This window comes from Danio rerio, chromosome 17 (assembly GCF_049306965.1).
Source record: "Danio rerio strain Tuebingen ecotype United States chromosome 17, GRCz12tu, whole genome shotgun sequence".
NCBI classification, from domain to species: Eukaryota; Metazoa; Chordata; class Actinopteri; order Cypriniformes; family Danionidae; genus Danio; species Danio rerio.
Window position 1 is genome coordinate 22042809 of NC_133192.1, and position 25957 is coordinate 22068765.

Sequence of the window (25957 nt, forward strand, 5' to 3'; positions counted from 1 at the left end):
GTCTACTTCAGTGCACAAAAGAAACATTTAAACACATGATTAGCCGGTCCATTGACTACTTGTAAGTGGGTTTTTAGACTCCTTTAACCAGCAGAATAGATAAAGTGTTGTGGTTTGTTAAATGTTATTCACAATGGCTACTTTATAAAAAAACAAACAAAACGTCACCGCTTTAAAAAACAATGACTGCGTCTCAAAACCTGTTTAACTGGAAAACATATTTAACGCCATCTACGCTTGGGTTTTCAGTCGTTAATTTCATAAGACATGAACGCGCGAATGATGCACGGAATGACGTCTAGGTAGGCAATTCTCAAGGTTTTGAAACACAGCCAACATCTTCTCCGTATCTCCCTCGTAAAGGCGACTCTCCGCTCGTCCTCTCTCCGTGCTGCAGCCCCTCCCCTCCCGGCCGCTATTGAACTCCTCCGTTTCCCTAACCGGCTCGCTAATACCTTTCTCCTCTGGTACCGAATTAACGACTTAATGACAAAGAACACTCATGACAGAGACTAATGGGTGACCCTGGCTAAAAATAAAACATCCTGTATTTGACGTCACTCTGAGTTTAAAAGTCTATATGTAAATAAATAATACATCGGAGCAGAGTCCAGCCGGTGAAAGCTGCATGCAGCAGAACCCCCAAAACACCGCAGTATCCTGACACACCAACACTCACATAAAAACGCTGCCATATCCTGCTCCGGTACAATTAAATCCGGTATTAGCGTACTCCTCCGTTCAGTTCTCAAAGAATTCTCTATCCTCTGAGAAATTAATGACTGATGAGCAGGACTATTCCTGTTGGTCATGAGAAAATCGGTTGTCCCGAGCCCACCGGAACTCTCGTGACGCTGGATTTGCGAGATATACATCCGTTCATTCGTCCGGTAAAAGTTAAATCACAAGGCAGTCTGGGTCAAGCGAAGGAGGATCTACTAAAGCTGCGTTCAGTCTCACATGTCAGAGGAGCTCTGCTCTTTTTCCAGACTCCAGCGCGCGCGCATGAAACTCACAACACACGCACGCGCGAGCTGAAACTGTGTGCGTGCGTGCGTGTGTGTGTGTGTTGCTGAAGATTTTGCAGGTCTAGCAACAAATCCTAGGTGGTAATAAGACACCAAGTACCGTCAACATAGTTCTCTCAAGAGAATTAAGGGAGACATTGCAAGCAATTCTGTGATTGTGTGTGTGTGTGTGTGTGTGTGTGTGTGTGTGTGTGTGTGTGTGTGTGTGTGTGTGTGTGTGTGTGTGTGTGTGTGTGTGTGAGAGAGAGAGAGAGAGAGAGAGAAAAAGTCAAATATTTAAGTCTATTCACAAACATATGGGAACTTGTAGGAAATTGATTTATTTTTTACTTTTAAAGTAGTTCTCGCTTAGTGAAATTCTAGGTGTTGATGAAATTTAACTTCACCAATCACTTCAGATTAAAATACATCTTTGTTTATTGCTAGCAATTAAAACATTTTTAAGTCAACAAAGAAAAAAAATTAATTGAAAAACGAAATATAAAGAAAACGAAGCGCTGCACTAATACATCCTCATTAACCTGTGTTTGCACACTCTACACAGAACATGGCATTTCTTAGAAAATTCTATCAGCAAATGTCAAAGTACAAGCGAGCCACAGCTGAATGTTCATGATACTCCTTACAAAGTGCTAAAGAACATTACATAACCTAACAGTAAGGAAGTTCACCTTTCTCAAGTATACTGTATCAACAGCACAGCCATGCAGACAACATCTCCTATGAACTGTGTGCAGTTATCTGTGCATTTTGCCTATGATAAAGTGGTTTTAAAAATAATGATAACAGCTGGAAGAGACATGAAAAGTTCCCTGGCATCAAAATTATATAACAGTATAAATGCCCTGGTAAACTATTTGAAACAAGTTTAAAGTAATGCACGAAATCACTAACTGGACACATAAAAAACTAAAAATGATCTAAAACCTCTGAGTCTCAGTAAATGTGAGTCTAAATAGTAATATTTTAATGCAATTCATGCTAATAACATATAAAAGCACACAGACTTATTACAGGTGCTTAATGTGTACTGTACTCAGCTAAGTAAGAACTGTTATGTAAGATAACTACATGGGTTAAGGTTAGGTTCAGGGATAGGTTTAGGGACTGTATAACTAGTTTATACTATAATAGTACAGTATTTCTTTCCACATAACCCTTTTACTGACTGTAAAAGGAAGTTTTACCAAAGAAACAAGAAACTACCCTAAATACCCTAAATTAAATAGAAAACGAACAACAGTAACTGAAGCAGAAATCACAGAAAATCAAGTGAAAGAAGCCATTACTAAACTAAAATTTAACAAATCTGCGAGCAGATGGATTTACTGGGGAGTTGTATAGTATAGGACATTTCAAAAAGAGATAATTCCTGTCTTGGGCCCTAAAAACTGCAACTGTTCCACCATCTTGGAAGGATGCAATTATATCTATTATTGCAAAAGAGGGCAAAGATAAGTAACAATGAGGATCATACAGACCTCTATCTGCACTAAATGTTAATTACAGATTATATACATCAATAATGGCCAGAGGATTGGAAGATTTCATGCCCAACCTGAATAACCAATGACCAATTAGAATTCATCTGTCAGCGTCAAACTCATGATAATGTTAGACGTACATTATGAACTATATCAGGAGAAATATGATGACAGCAATGATTTTAAGTTTAGATGCTGAAAAAGCCTTCGATTCTGTCATCTAGACATATCTTTATAAAGTTTTGCAATAATTCAGCTTTCATGAATCTATAATCAGAAGTATACAAGCACTTTATGATACACCAATTGCAAAAATAAATATCAATGGCCACCTATCAAACTCACATTGAAAAGAAGCGCCAGGCAGGGATGTCCATGGTCTCCCCAATTATTCATTCATTCATTTTCTTTTCAGCTTAGTCCCTTTTTTAATCTGCAGTCGCCACAATGGAATGAACTGCCAACTTATCCGGCATATGTTTTATGCAGCAAATGCCCTTTCAGCTGCAACCCATCACTGGGAAACATCCCACTCTCATTCACACACATACACTACAGACAATTTAGCTTACCCAATTCACCTATACCACATGTTTCTGGACATGTGGGGGAAGCAGGAGCACCCGGAGGAAACCCAAGCAAACACGGGAGAACATGCAAACTCCACACAGAAATGCCAACTGACCCAGCCAGGGCTCGAACCAGCAACCTTCTTGCAGTCAGGTGATTGTGCTACCCACTGTGTGGACAGTCTCCTCAATTATTTGCACTATATTTGGAACCCTTAGTACAAAGCATTAGAAAAGATAAAACGATTCAAGTTATTGTTATTAAAGGAGTGGAACACAAGATAGCCTGCTACGCTGATGATATATTGATTTACTTAGGAAACCCGTCCATTTCGTTACCCCACCTCATGAGACAACTCCAAGACTCTGGTCCTATCTCTGGATATAAATTAAACAAAGAAAAATAATAATAAAGGCAATTCAAAATATCAATGAAAGCACTCATACTGCATAATTCAGGGATGCCCAAATTATTTCGTATGAAGGGCCAAAAACCAAATATCATTGAAAGCCTTGGGCCAAACTATTTTACAATAAGGTTGCCATGGGTAATTTCCTAATTTATATATATTTTTTTATATATAATATTAAAAAAATAATAGAAAACATTACTTTAAATCATATTAACTAATGCAGTTTAAAATTTTTAATTATAACTTATTCCGATAAAAACATAATCACATTTATAACACAGTTGAGTTCAAGCAGAATGCCTTGATTTACTCCCTAAAGTCTCTGCATTATCCTCTATAAATCACATAAAACAAAATCTGATTAATTTACACCATTTAAATTGAGATGCCTAATGTCAGATAGCTTTTTTTGTAGCTTAACAATAAAATAAACAAATAAAAGGTTACATTAAATTTTAAATTACAATCTCTAAACTGTTATTATATGGAATGTTGGGCCCAAGAGGGCCCAAGTTTGGGCATCTCTGATATACAGTGCATCTTATTCCAAAATTGATTAAATTCATTTATTTCCTCAACATTCTACACACAATACCCCATAATGACGATGTGAATAAAGATTTTTTGAAATTGTTGCAAATTTTATAAAAAATAAAAAACCTGAAAAGTATTCCCAGCCTTTGCTCATTACTTTGTTGATGTGGATCTTTTTAAATATGGTAATTTTTGCCCATTCCTCTTCGCAGTACCTCTCAAGCTCTATCAGGGTGGATGGGAAGTGACAGTGTACAGCCATTTTCAGATCTCTCCAGAGATGCTCAATAGAATTTAGGTCTGAGCTCTGGTTGTGCCACTTAAGGAAATTCACCGAGATGTTGTGAAGCTACTCCATTGTAATGTTGGCAGTGTGCCGTAGGCCATTGTCCCAGTCTGAGGTCAAGAGCACTCTGAAGCAGGTTTTTATTCAGGATGTCTCTGTGCATTGCTTTATTCATCTTTCCCTCGATCCTGACTAGTCTTCTAGTTCCTGCAGCTGAAAATCATTACCACAGCATGATGCTGCCACCACCATGCTTCACTGTAGGGATGGTATTAGCTTGGTGATGAGCGGTGCCTGGTTTTCTTCAAACTTAACACCTGGCATTCACTCCAAAGAGTTCAATTTTAATCTCATCAGACCAGAGAATTTTGTTTCTTATGGTCTGAGAGTCCTTCAGAAGCCTTATGACAAACTCCAGGCGGGGAGTGGCTTCCATCTAGCAACTCTATCATACAGGCCTGATTGGTGAATTGCTGCACAGAAGGTTGTCCTACTGTAAGGTTCTCCCCTCTCCACAGAAGAACGCTGGAGCTCAGAAAGAGTACCCATCGAGTTATAAAATCTCCTACCTGACTAGTGCCCTTCTCCCCCGATCACTCAGCTTAGATGGATGGCCAGCTCTAGGAAGAGTCCTGGTGGTTCCAAATATCTTCCACTTACAGATGATGGAGGCCACTGTGCTCATTGGACCTTTCAGATCAGCAGAACTTTTTCTGTTACCTTCCCCAGCCTTGTGCCTCGAGACAATCCTGTCTTGGAGGTCTACAGACAATTCCTTTGTCTTCATGCTTGGTTTGTGCTTTGACATGCACTGTCAACCCTGGGACCTTATATAGACAGGTGTATGCCTTTTCAAATCACGTCCAGTCAACTGAATTTACCACAGGTGAACTCATCTCAAGAATGATCAGTGGAAACAGATATTACCTGAGCTCAATTTAGAGCTTCACGGCAAAGACTGTATACTTATGTACATGTGATTTTTCAGGTTTCAGATAGTCATTATGGGGTATTGTGTGTAGAATTTTGAAGAAATAAATGAATTTAATCCATTATAATAATAACAAAATGTGGAAGAAGTGAAGCGCTATGAATACTTTCCGGATGCACGGTAATTAATACAAAAATAAAACTGTTTAAAAAGTGCTGTACATGTAATCACCCTAATGATAATAAATGTAAAACTGCAAAAGGTCAGTTAGGAAGGGCTAGTGAAACTATCATAGTAACTATAATAGCTTTAAGTCAGTTATTAATCTCCTTCGTAATAAGAGAGAAATCAAGTGTGAGTATGAGTAACAAAGTCATATTGGGGATCAAAGGTACAGCTTTCAGTGCCTCTGACTGATAAAAACCCAGCTTGCAAAGTTCAATAGGATTAAACAGATAACTTACAGGATAACCTGTGTGCTGTATGCTACACACGCACATGCACTAATGCAGAGTTTTACCAATCAGGACACTTCTCCGACAATGCTTTCGACACAACACTTGTCTCTCGGATTATTTTGCATGCTTCTTTCTCTCTCAGGTAGAGGGGTGACACCTGTGGGTCAAGTCAGTGTCACCTGGCGAATCCTGAGCATATCTGCTGACACACAAGGTAACCATACACCCTCATACCCTCCACGTAACCATAGAGAGGGACATTAAGCTCATGAATATTTCAGCGCTGCACCAGCAGATGATAAAGAGAGAGAAAGAGTTTAGCATCAACACGTGGAGTGTTTTCTTCTCCTGATACTCTGCACAGCTTCACTGTCTCTATGACTCACTCACAGGCCTTTGTGGACATCTGTGTTTGTGTTTCGGTGTGTGAGCATTTGTAAATATGTGTTTATATTTATAAAAAACCGTGTCAAGTTGGCACACACAGGAAATCACAGCAATCACACTCTGGTTTATGTGCATACAGACTCACGCACACACATCGAGCTGCAAAAGCCAGGCGAGAGGAACGCATGTAAGCCGAGCGAGTGTGTGCATGAAGCAAGGGATGGTTAAAAAAAGGAGGAAAAACAGAACTGAAGAAGTGAGTACCTTCTTCCCCAACAGTCTGAGCTTCATGATCTTTCACAGCTGTCAAACATACAGTACACAGGTTAAACACACACTCTCTCACTCACACACACGCACTGTCACACAGAAAAATGAAGGCAGATAGTGAAGGCAGATGTGAAAACAACTATATTTGAATATACCACTGGCTGTGAGACTTAATTTAAATAATATTTTGACAACCTAGCCAAGCTAGCCCGTGTCAGAGCTCTTTACAGCAGTATAAACCAATATAGTTTACAAAGACTGAAACTGTGCCTGTGTGCATGTGTGTGTAGATCAGTGCTAGATCAGCATTACCTTCGTCATCGGACATGTCGAGGAACTCATTCATTGTCTCCGGAACATTGATCTTGTGTTTCTCAGTTATTGGCTGCTCGTGAAAACATGCAAAATACAACAGAAGTGAAAAGATACTGAGACTTGCATAATTATAAATAGCATAAAATGGGCAATTATACTGATATCGTGACAAATTTTAAAAGTCTGGCTAGTATTGGTAAGCAAATAAATCAATGCAATACAGGTATAACTGTAAAATCTAAAATAGAGTAAATGTAAATCAGTCATGTATATCTGTAAATCAGTCAATTTAGTCAACATGTACAGTATAGGAAATAAACATTCATTAAAAGTGTTGCTAAAAACTGAACAATTTAACAATGTTAAACAAATAATTACCATTTTAACAGGGTTCCCACTCTTTCATAAACAGCAGATTCAAGAACGAATTTACAATCAAGCACCATTTACATCGCCAGCATGTAGCGCTATATGAAAGTCTTTATTGTACTTATCATTTTACTTACACTTAATATTTACATTAAAATGTCAGTGTATTGATGATGTTTTATGTGATGATGAAAATATTTGGACCTTCATGCACAAAAAAGCTTTATTAAAATTAGTAAAAAATACAGTTTCTGAAATCTTTTGGTATGATTGTGGCTAAAAGGCTTGTGCTTCGGCATTGGAAGTTATCTTCAACCCCCTCATTTCAAATGTGGACTGCGGACATGATTTTGGTTATAAAGATAGAAAAACTGAGGTTTCTAAGGACTCATTCCATCGAAAAATTCTTTAGTGTCTGAAGTTTTTTTTCTCAAATATCTGGAAAACAAACCAGCCACTCAACCTCTGTGGATTCTTCAGAGACTTAATTTTGCTATTTATATTGTTTGTTTGTTTGTTTGTTTATTTATTTATTTATTTATATAGTCCCTTTATTCATCAGGGGTTGCCACAGCAGAATAAACCACCAATTTATCCAGGATATACCCTACCAGCTGCAATCCAGTACTGGGAAACATCCATACACACTCATTCATACACACACTGATACACTACAGCCAATTTAGTTCATTTAATTTACCTCTAGCGCTTGTCTTTGGACTGTGGGGAAAACTGGAGCTCCTGGAGGAAACCCACACAGAAATGCCAACTGACCCAGTCGGTACTCAAACCAGTGACTTTCTTGCTGTGAGCCAACAGTGCTAACCATTAAGCCACCGTGTTGCCCCTATTGATTTAATTATTCTTTTTATTTCTTTCTTTATTTTACTTTCTATTGTCACCCGCTAAACTATTTTTCTATTGTTCTTGGGCTCATTGACTCATTGTATAGGATTTGTCCAGGACAGTGCAGAGTGTTGTATGTGTTTCTCTGTGGTTGTTCTTAAAAAATTCAATACAATATAATAAAAAATATAATTATTAACCGTAGTTCTTGTACAAGATGTAAATTTAGGAATTTCTAATTTCTTTCATTCTGGTATTGATAGCAGTACACTACAATTGTTTAAATAACCACCAAGTTTAATTTGAGCATTTTCCATGACCTGTGTTTTAAATACGTTCCAGGCCTTCAATCTATATGTCTGAAATTACTTTCAATAGAATAGAGTACTTTCAAGAAGCATGGGAACCCTGTTTTAAACATCAGTGGAACCTTTTCATTTCACAAAATGTTGTTTAAATTATCAAAATATTCTTAAAAATTTTCACTGAAGGTTGTTTGTTCAACCCAATGTGAAAACCCCCTTTTAAAAATTACTATTTTAAGAGTGTACAGTAAGTTTGGGATTTTGAAGCTGCAGTAGAGGATACTGAAGAATGTTGGGGTGTTTTACCGTGGCAGTGAGGTTTTCATCTGTAACTCCTCTCAATGTGTCCACTACGGAGATATAGCCCAGTCGTCGAGCGATGGAGAGAGCGGTGTTCCCATTCTGTCACAAACAAGCCAAAAATGACTTTACATCTCCTTATAAGGCATTTTATATGTAGTATAACAATACATACTAAATGTGGGCATAATAAATATAAATAAAAAGTGAAGTCCTCATTTCTGTTGTTCGTTTTTAGATGAAACAAAACATTTTGTGGCATTATTAAAACATACATTGTGAAAAATGCTGGGTTCCACACAATTCCTTCATGTTGTTCCAATACAACTCTATTCAATTACCTCAGCTGTTTTTCTTTTACAAATTTAAGTGAATTGAACATAAAACTATAAAGTTGTCCCCTCAAACCTTAAGAATTGTGTTAATAATTAATAATTGTCAAATTATATTAAAATAAGTAGTTTGAACAAGCAGCAACATTTTTTTTAGTTTAAACAAGAAAACAGCTTACTGTTAATATATTTATTTATTTTTTTAACTCTAGTATGGTACGCAAAACATATTACTTTTAATGATAAAAACAGATGCACTGCTTAATATGTTTATGATAACTACAGTACAATTGTTTTTCAGGATTCCTGGATAAAAAGAAAGAGAAACTTACAGAGCAAAGAAAGAGTAGAAGCAAAGAAATGTTCTGCAACAGTGAAGCAGTGAAGTGACAGTAAAGACTTAGAAACTGATTATTGAAGTCTTTACCATAGATTATTTTGTTGCCTAAAATGTATATATTTCTTTAAGAAAATATCTCAATGTACGCCCCCCCCCCCCTTTTTTTTTAATATAGTGTTTTTCTGAGTGCTGAGGAGGATAACAGTATGTTGACTAATACCCAACTCAGACTGCATGATTTTAGCCCTGATTTTGACTCGCCGACAGGTTTTAAGAAATCGCCAACAAACGCCTGAAATCACAGCCAAATCGGTGCTTGTTCACTTGAGCAACAATCACACAGTGTGAACTATCAAAGCCACGATCTGAGAGAATCGCAGATGAGTCATCAATGCCCGTGAGATATTTGTTGTGCAAAATTTTGGAGCTGTCTGCAATTCAAATCATGCTGTGTGAATGTGTTCTGATTGAAAATAACATTGGCGATTACCTACAGCCAATGAGAGAGCAGCATCCACTAGTGTGTGTACCTGCAGGCCAGCAGGAGGTTATGGGAGAAGTTAAAAACCTTCATTTTCAGTTTATTTGGACCCAAGAATTAGAGAAAAACTAGTGGAAATTTGACAGCAGCACCCGTGTCGGTTTGACGTGTCATCTGAGCAATATTACAACCGGTTGATAAAGAGAAAAAGTTGAGGAGTAATTGCTAATTCCCTGCAAACACAGGTGAGCCAATAAGTACATTTTCTGCCCCACTAAAGGTTATTTATCATTATGTAGTTAATAACAAAATATATCATCTGTGACCTCACAATGTTTCCATGTCAGTTTGGTTGTACAAAGTTGACAAAGTTGTTGGCGATTCTTCCTACTGTAAAGTCATGCAATGTGAAACTCCCTGTCACCGACCCATCTTGCAGTGTAAACAAATCAGCGACAAAACTACCCCAGATAATCATGCACTGTGTAAACATCTGTGACACAACTACTTTGAAAATCAGGCAGTCTGAACTCGGCATAAAGAACATATTTCCAGCATGCCTAAGTACTCACCAATGTGAGCTCATTGGGCGAAGCTCCATACTGTAGCAGCATATTAATGATGTGGGTGTGGCCTTGCTGTGCTGCTTGGTGAAGAGGTGTGTAACCATTCTACATACAGAACCACAGAAAAGTCCATTTACATGCAGAAAGGGATAAGCATATCAAAATAACCGTTGACAACTACAAACAGACTTACCTTTGTTTTGGCATTAGGCTTGGCTTGATTCTCTAACAGGAAGTTGGCCATCTTCATATTGCCATAATGACACGCCACATGCAGCGGAGTGTAGCCACTCTATTAGGACAAGAGAAAATGTTACATTTTAATCAAAGTTACTCCTATAATTTACATAATGGATTCAATCAATGGAAACCCTACAAAACCTGAACCCTGACCTTGGTTTGGGCGTCAATTTCTGCTCCATGGTTCAACAGCACTTCAGTAACACCTGCTTTGTCATCCTGTGCAGCGAGGTGCAGCGGCGTGAGACCGTTCTGTTTACAAACACAGATTCACATTGAGTCCTCATTCTCCACATTGAGCTCGGTGTATGAGTCATATTAAAAGGTGTTTACTTTATTGCCCATGTTCACATTAGCTTGTTTGGTGAGCAGCAGAGACACGAGGTCCACACTGCCCTCCTGTGCGGCAAGGTGGAGTGGACTGATGCCCTGGCGGGTCACTGTGTTACACTCCGCTCCATATTCCAGCAACGTCGTCCCAATCTCCAACTGATTCTTCTTCGCTGCAATGTGGAGAGGCGTGTAGCCATTCTGTAGAGAAAGAAGAGAGAAATAGTCAGACATTTTTAATTGAAAAATTGAGGGACATTCTACCAGAAACGTACATTATATGTCCCTGATATATAAACAGAAAAACAGTGAATGAAAAGTGTTTCATCCCAAAAATGTCTAAAATGGGCTGATGGTTGATTTCCATGAGTAGTTCTGTAAAGGAATATGTCCTTCATTTGATTCTTAGGTTGTTTTTCTTTATTTAGAAACACTTTACAAATTTATAAACCCTGTCATTGTCCTTGTCCTCAGCCCAATTGAAACAAAAGCTTTAATAGTTTTGTAATGCTAAAAACTGTTATTTATAAAAAAAAAACTTCAGAAATAGCAAGTTTAAGTTGTTTTAAATCAAATCAATTGGTTTAAACATAAAATTATCAATAAATTCCTCAAATACAGTAGAAACAGTCAGCGGCCTGTTAACACAACGCGCTGACCGCTAGACCACAATGGTACCGCTGTGCTTGCATTACCAGAATGATATTTCATCATTCTGCAAGCTACATTCTGCTCAGGAGGCTGCGAGACAATAAATAAGAAGAGCGGAGCTGCTGCAAAATAATGGATAAAAAGAGTGAGGCTATGGTCAAATAATTAAATAAATGAAAAAAAGTGCGACTGCAACTGCTGCTTTCTCCGTTCGCCATGATGGAGAGAAACAGTCTGCGCAAATGAAGCGCAGAGTTGGTGTCATTGACTACAGCTCTCATCTGATTGGCTGAAAGGTACAAGATACCCTGCCTCTGGCAGGAAAGTCTCAAAAATACACACACACATATCCAGGGGGAGTCGTACGTGAAAGAGGATTTGCACATTCTCATTCAGGATAAACTCGCAAGTTTTAAACATTCAAAACTTTTTGTACACTCTTATACATTTGCAAATGGTGTTTTGCATTTGTGAAACGTATTTTATGAAAATGTATTTTTATTTTGAGCACGTGAAATTTTTTTGTGAATATAAACAAATATTTTACGCACGTGAATTTGATTTTATGCACTTGAATTTGGCTACGCATGTGTACATCGTGTCTTTTGCATGAATTTCTTTTGAGACTAAACTGATTCCATATCTTTACCCTATTATGGAAGTCAATGTGGAGAATCAACTACATTCTAAAAATAAATTTGTTTGTGTTCAGTAGAAAAAAAGAAACAAGTTTGGAATGATTTAATTAAGTTTTGAAAATATTTATTTTCTCTACCCACTTGTTAGAACCTGATTAAGATTTTTTTCTTTTGTTGAACATAAGAATGTTAACAACCTGTAGCTCTGTACTTCCACTGTATTCCTATAGATGCCAATTAAAGCAGTTCTTCATAATATCTTCTTTTGTATTCAACAGAAGAAGAAAAAACTCAAGGTTTGGAACCACTTGAGGGCAAGCGAATGATTATTAATTTTTTTATCACCAACATAATTGTTTAATTCAATTCAATCCATCTTTATTTCTATAGCGCTTTCACAATGTACAATATCAAAGCAGCTTAATATAGAAGCTCTAGTAAATTGAAAAAGTGTCAGTCCAGTTTTCATAGTTGAGGTTCAGTTTAGTTCAGTGTGGTTTAATTTTCACTGCTCAAAATCCAAACACTGAAGAGCAAATCCATCGATGCGCAGCTCCACATGTCCCAAACCAAGCAAGCTAGTGGCGACAATGGCAAGGAACAAACTTCACCAATTGATGAAAGTAAAGAAAAAAAAAAGTGTTTTAAAAATGATCTTGCTTTTATTAATTTGTTTGATGAATATGCTCAACGAAAGAAAATTATAATTTGGACTGAGAAAATGTATTTTGCAGACCTCAGTTAAACAATATAACAAGTTCAACATCTTCACTGGTGCTTTGAGTAAACTTATTATCCTATTTACCGCAGTTTATCATTATTTATCACAAGTCACTATTACAGTTAGAGTTTAATTTAATCACTGATAAACACCACAGAATCATCCAGAAACCTAGTCTCGGTAGGCTGGAGTGCGTGTTTATACCTTGGCAGGAGAATGAGGAGATGCTCCCTGGTCCAGCAGTAACAGAGCCACTCTCTGATTATCATAGTGAGCAGCCACATGCAGCGGTGTTAACCCACTCTACAACACAGAGCGCAGCACCAGCACAAACATGCACACACACACACAGGACGCATGCATGTATGCCAGTACATACAGTACATGAATGTGCACACGGGAGGGTGAACACACGCACACACACAGACACATCATGTAAAAGTTAGAGGGAAGAAACGCCAGCAGACCACGTTAAGCAAGCAGCAATGATCTCACAAATTCAGCTACTGAAAAATCTAATAGAACACTTGAAAAATCTCAGTTGTGCTGTAAAATGCAATTCACTACCTGATTACCTATTCCAACCACATCCTGATCCCAACCCTACCCCCACACCTAATCTCAACATTACCCAACACTGGTGAATGTGAGGAGGCATAATCTGGCTGGAATTTTCGGTGTATAGTTTATATAGTTTAATAATATTTTTTAAACTGTACTCATGACTTTTTTTCCAACTGTATAATAAGTTCTTTCATATTTAAAATAAAAGTATTTAGAGCATTTTTTAAACTTAAAATAACAAAAATGTGCCATGTCCATGTACTAAATTATTAGCCTCCTGTTTATTTTTTTCCCCAATTTCTGTTTAACGGAGAGAAGATTTTTTTCAACACATTTCTAATCATAATAGTTTCAATAACTCATTTCTATTAACTGATTTGTTTTATCTTTGTCATGATGACAGTGAATAATATTTGACTAGATATTTTCAAGACACTTCTATACAGCTTAAAGTGACATTTAAAGTCTTAACTAGGTTATTTAGGTTTACTAGGCCGGTTAGGGTAGTTAGGCAAGTTAATGTATAACAATGGTTTGTTCTGTAGACTATCGAAAAAATATATAGCTTAAAGGGGCTAATAATTTTGACCTTAAAATGGTGTTTAAAAATTAAAAACTGCTTTTATTCTAGACAAAATAAGACAAATAAGACTTTCTCCAGAAGAAAAAATATTATCAGGCATACTGTGAAAATTCCTTTGCTCTGTTAAACATAATTTGTGAAATATTTAAAAAAAAGAAATAAATTCAAAGGGGGCTAATATTTTTTACTTCAACTGTATATAATATTTAGAGACATTTAAATTCACACTGTATAAAGGTTATTAGTTGACCTTAGAAACGTAAAGTGAGCAATCCCATTACTTTTAGAGGTGCAGTATGTAAGTTTGACACCCAGTGGTTGAACTAGGTAATACATTTCCGGATCAAATAAAAAAAAACAAGCGCAGAATGCCAGATTAAGGAGAGAGTCTTATGATGGAGCCTAATGGCTGATTTAAAGCAAGTGCTAAATAAAAGCTACGACATGGGATAAATGGAGTATTTTCACTAAAAAATAAGTTTTTTTTTAGTTCTAACCAACACCTTGAATTGATATTTTAGAAACAGCTTCTATATTTCTTATGAGTGAACAACAGGATAAACTATGATCAGCTCAGGTACACCTGGAGTGCTTTATTCAGTGGTAAATGCTAATGTGAGTTTGAATGCCATTTTACATGGCATTTACTGCCACACTACTGAAAGCAGCAGCAGATAGTTCACCTCAGATCTTGAATATAAAATAAACCGCTTTAAACTGAACTTTAGAACTGTGACTTATAATCAACACATAAGAGTGATTCAGCATGTACATTTAATAATGTTAAAGAGGTTAAATATGTATTAATTAGAGTATAAACCTTTCCAATTCATGAATGAGTGTGTATTCTGTGCTTCTGAATGGCTTTATATACATTTCAGTTTGTCTGGTGCAAACAGACAAATTGCATATTACTGCAAATCTCATCGGGTAGTGTATTGTCTGGACACGGGGTTATTTATATGATTTGCTAATTAATAACCTTCTGTCAGAATTCCATGTGGAACTGAATCTGCGTCTCATTTTGGGGTCTGCTACTGTCCCCCGGAGATCATATTTCGGTCACGGATGAATGCTTTGAGAGCCTTTCTTAAAGAAAGAATGAAATATGTGTTTTCCACCAAGGCAACCTCGGGTGCTGAACTATAATCAGCTAAACTGGCATTGGGCAGGTTAAAAGAACCAAAACAAAGACAGCTTTTCGGCACGGAAAACACATTTTTAAAGCAGAATATCTGACTTTAACATTTAACAAGAATGTTCACTTGGCATGTTTTTTAAATATCTGCAAACATATTACAGTATATGCCTTAGAAGAGTCAAAAACTTACATACAGCACCTTTACAGCAATTAGTTTACTTTACTTTAAAAAATTTGTAAACCTGTAGACTTAAAAAATATGGAGTAAATGAACATCAAAAAAATTAAGTCAACTTAAAAGTTCCAAGTTGCAACACTAGTCACTTGTTTAAAGTAAAGTCAACTTGACACTTTTGAGGCCATGAGTTTACTCGCTTTAAGTAAAGTAACTAATTGCTTTTTACTGTGTAATTATTTTCATTTTCAGTCAACACAATAACCAATATTCACAAAACTTTTGAAAAGAAATCATTGTTTGGTAGAACAAAATCATGATTTTCAATCACAACAAATAAAAACAGTAGCTGTTTTGGGTTTATATAGCTTTTTTTTTTTTTTTTTATTTAGCAGAAATGTTAGTAAACCTTTTTACCATAAAACAAAAATGATCAATAAACTGCTACCTAAAAAATCCACTAAACCCAGAGAAACTGAAACATTTCAAGTGGTCTCTTATTTGTTTCCATGGCTGCTTACTGTATGTAGTATGAAAACACCTTATAGTGTCAAGTGTCTTTTCTTAACATAAATTAAGCTTCTGTGTGATGTTTTCTTATGTCTGTACTCTATTATAACACCTTTTAGTAAGCCAAATGACACTGCTCATATAAACATGAAACAAATCACACTTTACAATTGCACAAAATGTATTGCTTCTGACCTTATTATAAAGAGTTGAACTAATTATGATCAACTTAAAAGCTAAATCTTTGTTAAAGAATAAATTAGTAAAGCTCAACAGCTCTGTGAGTAAGCTCAGTTATAAGCATGACATTAATACCAGAACGGTGAGGAAGAAGTATTAGAAGGAACGTTGACAAAGATGAACAAAGACAGATGAAGGCCTGGTCCCAAATAATGTGCTTTACCTAAAATATTCAGCCAAAAAATGAAAGTTCTATCATCATTTACTTCCCCTTTACTTGCTCCAAAGCTGTTTGAGTTTCGTTCTTCAGTTAAAAACAAAAGAAGATATGTTGAAGAAAGTTGGAACTATTGACTTCCATAATATATTTTCCTCCAATGGAAGCCAATATTTACATGTTTCAGCTTTCTTCAAAATATGTTATCTTGTGTTCAACAGAAGAAAAAAGTCATAAAGGTTTATAACCTTAGGAGTGAGTAAATATTCCTTTTTGGGTGAACTATACCTCTAAGGCATCATGGTTGGCTGGTTAGTGTGGCCTAGTTCACCCCTGCTGGTAGATGTTGTAACTACACCATCTGGTTTTCATGGTAAGTCAGAAGTATCCATGTATTATGACCTTATTTTGTGTGTGTGCAAACAATACAACAAAATAATTATGTTATAGCTTTACTAGTGTCCCATCTTTTGGAATTTATCAAGAACAAGTAAATTCTACATTAAGCGCTTCATTTGGGACAAAACCGAGCAGTCTTATGGAAAGCACAAGGGGACTCATTAAAATGTTACATTATTATAAAATGTGACCCGCCATGCATAAATGGGTATGTTAAAAGATGTGCTTGTACATGTTGTTTTTTGCACTGAATATTACACCATGCATATGTTCACCAACCTTGCCTGCAGCATCTGGTGCGGCTTTCTTCTGCAGTAGAAGATTGGCCACTTCCAGCTGCCCGTACTTTGCAGCCACATGTAGAGGAGTGAACCCTTTCTGTGGAGGTATAAGCAGGGATAAAAGAAATGAAAAAAGAGTGAAAAAGATGCAGAGTTTTATGCAATTTAATTATGACTTAAGATTGGAAAGATAAGGTACTATGAATGTAAATTGCACACAATGGTGTCCAGTGACCACCTAAATCTTTTTCATATATTTTACTTTTACTTCAGTCTTCAGTGTCACAAAATCCTTCAGAAATCATTTTAATATGCCCACTTGGTTCTCAGAAAACATACATTGTAAAAACAACTGTGGCGCTTAATATTGTTGTAGAAACATTACATATTTTTAACATTATAAAATGTCTTTACTATCAATTAGTTCCAGTTAATGCATCGCCGATGAATAAAAAAGTATTGAGTGTTTTTTTTAATCATTTGAATGGGGAATTGTGTCTGGGACACTTCTCAGCATCCCAACAGAAAGCTTAGGATGTTTAATGTTTTCAAGGACTTTCTTGGGTTCTGTCATATCTGTGATGCTGACCAAAAGGAGCACAGAAAGCCCTTAGTTTCAAAATATATCCTTGAAAATATCCTTATAGAATATAATTTTTACTTAATATTATAATGATTTTACCATAAAATAAAAATAAATAATTTTGACCCATACAATGTATTTTTGGTAAATGCCAAAAAAATATACAGACTGTTTTTTTGGTCCAGGGTCACACATGTTCAGTGTGCTCTAAGACTATTGAACTGTACTGTAAGCTGTTAGACCTTAGTGGCTGCAGAGAGAGAAGACCCCTGCTCCAGCAGAAGAGCTGCTATCTCCTGATGACCCTCACGGGCAGAAAGGTGCAGAGGGGTGTAGCCAGAGGTGGTGGCAGCATTAGGTAAAGCCCCCTTCTGAAGCAACTGCTGTACAATCTCCAGCTTCCCCAGACGACTGGCTATATGCAGAGCTGTTTGGTCATCCTGCAGATCATTGTTATGGAAATAGGAGAGAGAGAGAGAGAGAGAGAGAGAGAGAGAGAGAGAGAGAGAGAGAGAGAGAGAGAGAGAGAGAGAGAGAGAGAGAGAGAGAGAGAGAGAGAGAGAGAGAAAAAGTTGTAATTGGGAGTGGATGGATGTGGACAGTGGTTTATTCAAATGTAAGCTGAGGTGTGTCCTTGTGTATGTGTGTGTATGTGTGTGTGCATGTGCGTGCGTGCGTGCGTGTGTGCGTGTGTGTGCACATTTCACCTTGGCTTTGATGTCCACTTTAGCACCATTCTGTAGCAGGTATCTGACAACATCAATCTGGCCGGCTCTTGCTGCCATGTGCAAAGCTGTTTCCCCTCTCTACAACACAACACAGAATTTGTGCATGTGTTATCATACAATAAATTCAATGATTTTTTAAAGAAAAAATTAATATACACTACTGGTGAAAGGTTTGGGGTCAATAGAATTTTTAGATGTTTTAAAATAAGCTTCTCCTGCTCACCAATGCTGCATTTATTTAATCAAAAATACAGAACAAATTGTAAAATTGTGAAATGTTATTGCACTATAAAAATAACTGTTCAAAAGTAGTTTATCATTTAATTTAATAATTTATTCCAGTGATTTTAAAGATGAATTTTCATAACTCCAGTCATCAGAGTCACATTATCCTTCAGAAATTACTCTATTATTATTATTATTATTATTATTATTATTATTATTATTATTATTATTATTACTATTATTATTATTATATTTATATTATTATTATATTTATATCATTATTATTATTATTATTATTATTATTTTTATTATTGGTAATGGTAATAAAAGCAATAATGACTGGAGTAATCATTTTATTTGAAACTACATACAATAAGAAAGCAGTTATTTACAATTTTAATAAATATGTAAAAAAAAATGTATTTAATACTGTAAATGCCACCTGAACAGAGGAACAGAGAGACGAACAAAATCTTAAAAAAACTGACCCCAAACTTTTGACCGGTGGTGTATATATACAGTTGAAGTCAAACATTATTAAACAGCTAGCCCACCTGGGATTTTTCCCTTTTTCAAAAAAAAAAAAAAAAAAAAAAAAAAAAATATATATATATATATATATATATATATATATATATATATATATATRTRTATATATATATATATATATATATATATATATATATATATATATATATATATATATATATATATATATATATATATATCCCAAATGACCTTCAAAAGATCAAAGAAGTTTTCACAGTATTTCCTATAATATATTTTCTTCTGAAAAAAATACTTTTTTAATTTTGACTAGGCAGTAATACATTTTTAACAATTATTTTAAGGTCAATAGTATTAGCCCCCTTAAGCTATATTTTTTTTCAACTGTCATCAGAACAATCTACTGTTACACAGAAATTGTGAAAAAATATTGAAAAAATTATTATATTAAAATTTTATTTTAATAATACCTTTATAAAAAAAACAATGTATTTAAATATGCAAAAAGTAAGAGACATTTAAATTACAAAATTGGAAATTAGAAAAAGTTAAAATGTTAAAAGGAAAGAGTCTATTTTAACTCAGGATGTTAAATTCTTATTTATTCTTGTTTCAATCATTTGGTACAATGCTTTATATGGACCAATAAATTATAGCATAAAACCTTGGCGTGTTACTACTTATCACAAGGCTTTTGAACTTATAGCAAATGGAATTATACACATCAAAAATTATTTTAGAAATGAAAATTTTACAGAATTAATTAGCAAAACTGAAAGAGGAAGCATACCACATTTGTGGTGTTGGGTGAGGCTCCGTGATGCGTGAGCTGCTTCACTATGTTTTCATGCCCCATGAATGCAGCAACATGGATGGGCGTCAACCCTGACTACAAATAAACAAATGAAAGTACAAAAAAACATTAAAATGACAGCATTAAACTTTTGTTTGTTTTAGTGCATATTTAATTAGCATACTGTATGTGGTAAAACAGCAAACATTCTATTGAATATGAAACAATGAATTTCTAGTGCTCAATTGATATTGAGTATTATCAATGAATTTTCAATGGTCATACAGTATCTCTCTCGTACCTCAGTGACCGCCTGCAGAGATGCCCCGTGTTTCAGCAACAGCTCCATCACCTTCACCCGGTTCTTCTTACAGGCGATATGAAGAGGTGTGAAACCGTTCTGTGGATGAAGACACAAACACGCTGTGCTTGACTGAGATTCTACCACACCCACAGTTACTAGAACAAGGGAACCATGAAAACTCTCACTGCCTCAGTGAGCCTATGAGCGCCAATGTTTATTTTATTTATTTCAAAGAGATAACTCATTCAAAAAATTAAAATTACCTCATCATTTTTTTCTCCCTCATGTGTTTTTTTTAACCATTTCGGAGTTTCTTTCTTATTTTAAACACAAAAGAAGTTATTTTGAAGAATGATGGTTGCTCCCAAATTGAAATCTGACATATGCCGATATATGCAAATGACGCATGAAGTTCATGTTTTGACTTTTGACATCTACATTCACCGGCCACATTATTAGGTACACCTTACTAGTACTGGGTTGGACCTTAATCCTTTGTGACATAGATTCAACAAGATACTGGAAATATTCCTCAGACATTTTGGTCCAAATTGACATGATAGCATAACACAGTTTCTGCAGATTTGTCAGCTGCACATCCATGATTCACCTTTTATGACATAGTGCATTATCCTGCTAGACGTAGCCATCAAAAGATGGGTACACTATGGTCATAAAGGGATGGACAAGGTCAGCAACAATACTCAGGTAGGCTGTGACGTTGGCACGATGCTCAATTGGTAATAATGGGCCCAAAGTGTGCCAATAAAATATCACCCACATATTACACCACCAGCAGCCAGAACCGTTGAAACAAGGCAGGATGAATTCATGCTTTCATGTTGTTAATGCCAAATTCTGACCCTATAATCCGAATGTCACAGCAGAAATGGAGACTAATTAGACCAGGCAACATTTTTTCAATTGTATATTGTCCAATTTTAGTGAGCCTGTTCAAATTGTAGCCTCTGTTTCCTGTTTTTAGCGGATAGGTGTGGCACCCGGTGTGGTCTTCTGTTACTGTAGCTCTTCTGCCTCAAGGTTCCATGCGTTGTACGTTCAGAGAAGCTCTTCTGCATCCCTTGGTTGTAACGTGGTTATTGGAGTTACTGTTAAATTTCTCATCAGCTGGAACCAGTCTAGCCATACTCCTCTGGCATCAACAAGGCATTTGCGCCCACAGAACTTCTACTCTGGATATTTTCTCTTTCTAGGGCCATTCTCTCTAAACCCTAGAGATGGTTGTCTGTGAAAATCCCAGTAGATCAGCAGCTTCTGAAATACTCAGACCAGCCCGTCTGGCACCAACAACCATGCCATGTTTAAAGTCATTTAAATCAGCTTTCATCCCCATTCTGATGCTCAGTTTGAACTGCAGCAGGTCGTCTTGACCATGTCTACATGCCTAAATGTATTGAGTTGCTGGAATGTGATCGGTTGATAAGAAATTTGCGTTAGCTAATAGTCAGACAGGTGTACCTAATAAAGTGGCCAGTGAGTGTATATATAAAAAATATAAAGATATACATCAGATATATGTAAAGACAAGCAACATATACTTTAAAAAAATTGCAAAAATGGCAGCTTACATATTTTCCTCCAACCAATAGTATTACAAACATAAATATATTTGTTCAAATATATTAGCAATCATTTTATATACACAAATATATGTTTGTAGATGGCCATATATCAGATTTATATAAAAAAAAAATATTATTAGAAAGAGTTAAATTATACTTAGTTTAACCCTTTATATGGCACTCAATGAAATACTTTTTGGAAAAACAATTAAAATGTTACTGGAAGTTATTACAACACTTTTGAACTTTTGTTACAGATGAAAGCCTAATAATAAAGGGGGTAAATGCAGTAACAGTAAAACATAACAACATTTTAAACTCCTTTTTTAACATTGCCCCATTTGTGGGTCAGATACAATATAGTTTCAGTTAAAACACATTAAGTTATTATGACCTATGAAGTATGATTCAGAGCCCAAAAAGAGCTGGAAAGCAAATATATATACAGAATGCATTTTGATGGTTCAATTGTCATCAGAAAGTTTCAGTATTGCTATGTCAAAATACTTAATGTTATATCTCTTCACATCTTTTTTTGTCTTGCTCATTTTGAAATACAATTTTAGCACTCACACAGTGGTATCTCTTAATAAAGGAACATAAATCCAGGAAGGGATCATCATGAAGGTATTTTTAAAATATGAATGTCAGTGCATTGCTGTTTTTCACTCTCACCAGGGCTTTAGCATTCGGGTTGGCCTTTTTGTCTACAATGACTTTGGCCACTTTGTAATGTCCGCAGTGAGCAGCCACATGCAGAGCGGTCAGATAGTCATTGGTGACATCATCCACTGGGGCATTGTGTTGGAGAAGCAGCTGGACGCAGTTCAGATGATCGCCTTGAGTGGCCATGTGCAAAGGAGATAGACCGTTCTACAGGAAACACAACATCACAATCCACATTTAACAACATTCATCATAACACATCAAAGCAGTGAGGCAGGTTGGTAACATTTAAGTGCAAAGAAAAACAAAGTATACTGCATCATATTTCATTTGGGAACTATATATTCCAAAATCAAGTAATTAAAGAAATATTTTTTTAATTAAGTTACATAAAAAAAGTTACATATAGTGAATATGAATGGAATTGTCAAGGAAAAGGTTTCTGAAAATTACGGTCCAAACATAAATGCTATCGTCAGTGCAAAGAACCCAATACCAATTTTAAAAATGAGCATTTGCTGTCTGTGACCCTGGACCATTATAATTGTCCATTTTAATCAGAATAATTAAGTTTTCTATTGATGTATGTTATGTTAAGAATGAACAATATTTATCAAAGATACAATTATTACAATGAAATCTGATATTCTGAGGGTTAAACAAAATATAAATACTGAGAAAATTACCTTTAATATTGTCTAAATTAAGTTCTTATCAATGTGCATTACTAATCCAACATTAAGTTTGGATATATTTACAGTAGGAAAGTTTCATGAAAGATTTTATGGGAAAATCACGTAAGATGATCTTTTCTTAATGTTATAATGATTTTTGGCATGACTGAAAAATCAAAAAATTGATTCATACAATGTATTTTTGGCAACATACTGTAACATTAGACATACGTTTACGTGTAGTCAAGAGTCACAATTTTTGCAATGCCAATAAATTAAAATAAACATGTAGTAAAAAGAATTGTGCAATAATGAAAAATATATATATTATAGGATTTTTTACAATAATGATTATTTAAATATTAAAAAAACTAAAAATGTTGTGTCTAAAATGTAACTTATGTAATTTTAACTCCTTATTTATTTATTTACTTTTTAAATTGCAAACAAGTGTCACGTCACTCTTTAATTTTTATTAAACAATTGTCATGTCACAATTGCAAACAAGTTCATGTTCTAATATTCAAGAAAAAGGCACTCTTCCATAACTACTGTATATCAAATGTTAAACATATACATGTATAAGAAAAACTAATTCATACAGTGCTGTTGTTTTCTTTCATATATTGAAGTATATGGTCGTTCTAAATGCATTTTAATGCATTAAATACTTCTTGACCTTTAAAAAATCTTTTTGTTTGTTTTATCCAAAAGAACTTAAAAATATCAAATGTATAAAGTGCGCCAACTGTTGAGAAAGTTTACAATCAGAGTGCAGGCTCTAATGCATCTACATGAAAAATAATGCTAAGTGGCTTGTAAGTGTGACAGAAAATTCCTCCTGCATTGGCACCAAAACCACAATCTAATGTGAAATATTAGATTCCTGCAGTCAATAGAAAAGACAGAGTGGAATGAGGACCTGATCAGCATTTTGCCATTTCGGTAGAAATATGTCCACAAGAGGGCAGTCTTAGGCAAGGTCAGAAATCTCACATTACATTATACACATTAACATGAAAAAAAAAAACAATGTCAAAAACTAAAGTCGGGTCTTACTTTTGTCTTAGACAAGATGGGAGCTCCCCTGTCCAGCAGCATCTCAACAACCTGCTCATGTCCACTGCGGGCTCCGCAATGCAGAGGGGTTAAACCGTCCTATATACACAACACACATACAGGCATAACACAAACAGATAAAATATTGCATCAAAAAAGCCTCCTCTGAGATCATACTCCTAAGAACAGCTGATCCCACAGACAAACCTCAGCAGATCCAGATGCTCCACTGACACCGCATGCTGACCTCTTTCATATTTCTTGCAAAGCTATTCATTTTAGACAGAGTATAATATGCACTGCATTTTACACTTCATTGGATTTTGCTTGATAGAACCCTTACCTATGTACCCACACTGAAGATTTCAGAACAAATAATGATAATAAATGAAAATAATAATAATAATGAAAAATTAATGATAAATAATAATATATAAATTACAATTTTTTTCATATCACCAATATTAAGTCTGTTCATAAGCTAATAAGAAGCAAGGATATCGCTTTATTTGATGAGGGTGTTCATAAGACAGAAGTCATGAAACTTTTATAATAATTGCATGACACATTTTAGGCATTTTTTGTATGCATGCTTATGACAACAGCCATTATGAATCATTCGCTCAGTTACTTGAAATGCAAAAATTTGATTGTTTGAAATATTTTTATGACAACTTGACAAACAAACACATGATAACTTGTCTTTTTTGTGTCATGACAACTTGACATTACCAAGACAACATAACTTGTCATAAATCTGTCATAAACATAATTGTCCCAAGGCATTGTAATTGTGTCATGAATTTTTTTACAGCATCATTAATATTTTTTCTTGACATTAATCACAGTGGTAATTCAATTTGTCATTAAAAGGCCATTAAATGTCATCACATTTTTATTATGCTTATAATTATTAAATTATTGACACTTGATTATTTGACACTTTCATTGAGAAAATGTAAAAACTTTAAGTTAAAAGATTTTAACTTGAAAGATTTAATTTTGTTCCACTGAAAACCATGATCAGAAAAATATTTATGACACAATAATAATGGCCTCATGATAATCGCATTTATGACAGATTAAGTCATACTGAGATTTATGTTATCTTGGTAATGTCACGACATAAAAGTTATCATAAAGACATCTCAAACAATGCTAACTTTTCATTTAAAATGACACAACTGGGTGAATGACTAAGTGACAGCATGTATGAAATCTCATTCCTATTCATCATGACATACTGTATGTCATGTCATGCTTATAAAGGTGTCATGACAGCCTTATGAACACCCCCTTTAAGTAAAGTGTTACCGAAACTAGTTGCTGACATGTATAAAAGTGTGTAATACTTTCTGAAACCTGAGCTAATTTGTGAGGTAAAAGGTCATACAGTAGGTCGAGCTTCTATTTATAACTGTAAGAACATCCTAAGAAGCTGTCGGACATTTGGTGAAGATAGGAAACCATGGAGTTTGGGTGGACACCATAGTGAAGATAATCAAAACATAGATTAATTCAGGCTATGAGCTTTTAATCTTTTCTTTCTTTGTTAACTGCATATTTGACTTTAATTACTTCTTATTTTATAAAAGTTGACGTTCAGTGGAAGATCAGTTTCCATCAAATCCTAAATTTATTGTCAAATATATAATGTATTTTTAATGTGTGATTGTTTGTTACCTTAGTCTTGGCTTCAATTTTGGATCCACGGTCCAGCAGCAACTTAACCATGTTTCCGTTGCCTCTCTTAGAAGCCACATGCAGTGGAGTGATGTCATTCTGTATGATTCGAGCCACACAAACACCCAGCGGGAACAGGAGAGAGTTACAATCACACTAAATCGCACCACATATTACATTTCAGTGTGCACATTAATGTGGATGGCATAGAACAGTGGTTCTCAAAGTGGGGGTCGGGATCCCAGGGGGGGTCGCGGTACAATGACAAGGGGTCGCTTGGTAATATCCAAAACTCAAATAAATTTTAT

General features: G+C 35.4%; 2 protein-coding genes across 51 annotated transcripts in view; one reads left to right on the forward strand and one right to left on the reverse strand.

Moving 5' to 3' along the window:
* Positions 1-25957, forward strand: part of LOC141378555 (uncharacterized) — an 876211-nt gene that overhangs the window by 169916 nt on the left and 680338 nt on the right. The gene's annotated exons all lie outside the window — the stretch shown is intronic.
* The window catches only part of ank3a (ankyrin 3a), a 189904-nt gene that overhangs the window by 57927 nt on the left and 106020 nt on the right, over positions 1-25957 (reverse strand). For 24 of the 50 annotated variants that reach the window (XM_073928433.1, XM_073928411.1, XM_073928424.1 and 21 more), the window contains exons 8-22: positions 25650-25748; positions 23967-24065; positions 22243-22440; positions 19982-20080; positions 19678-19776; positions 18135-18233; positions 17670-17867; positions 16843-16941; positions 10788-10985; positions 10608-10706; positions 10408-10506; positions 10221-10319; positions 8502-8597; positions 6673-6745; positions 6355-6393 (exon numbers count right to left, since the gene is read on the reverse strand). In XM_073928433.1, coding sequence (XP_073784534.1) covers positions 6355-6393; positions 6673-6745; positions 8502-8597; positions 10221-10319; positions 10408-10506; positions 10608-10706; positions 10788-10985; positions 16843-16941; positions 17670-17867; positions 18135-18233; positions 19678-19776; positions 19982-20080; positions 22243-22440; positions 23967-24065; positions 25650-25748 — 1693 coding nt within the window. Of the gene's footprint in view, positions 1-6354; positions 6394-6672; positions 6746-8501; positions 8598-10220; positions 10320-10407; positions 10507-10607; positions 10707-10787; positions 10986-12998; positions 13098-16842; positions 16942-17669; positions 17868-18134; positions 18234-19677; positions 19777-19981; positions 20081-22242; positions 22441-23966; positions 24066-25649; positions 25749-25957 lie in introns of all 50 variants that reach the window. The other 26 variants (XM_073928436.1, XM_073928413.1, XM_073928427.1 and 23 more) reach the window with 3 other exon arrangements.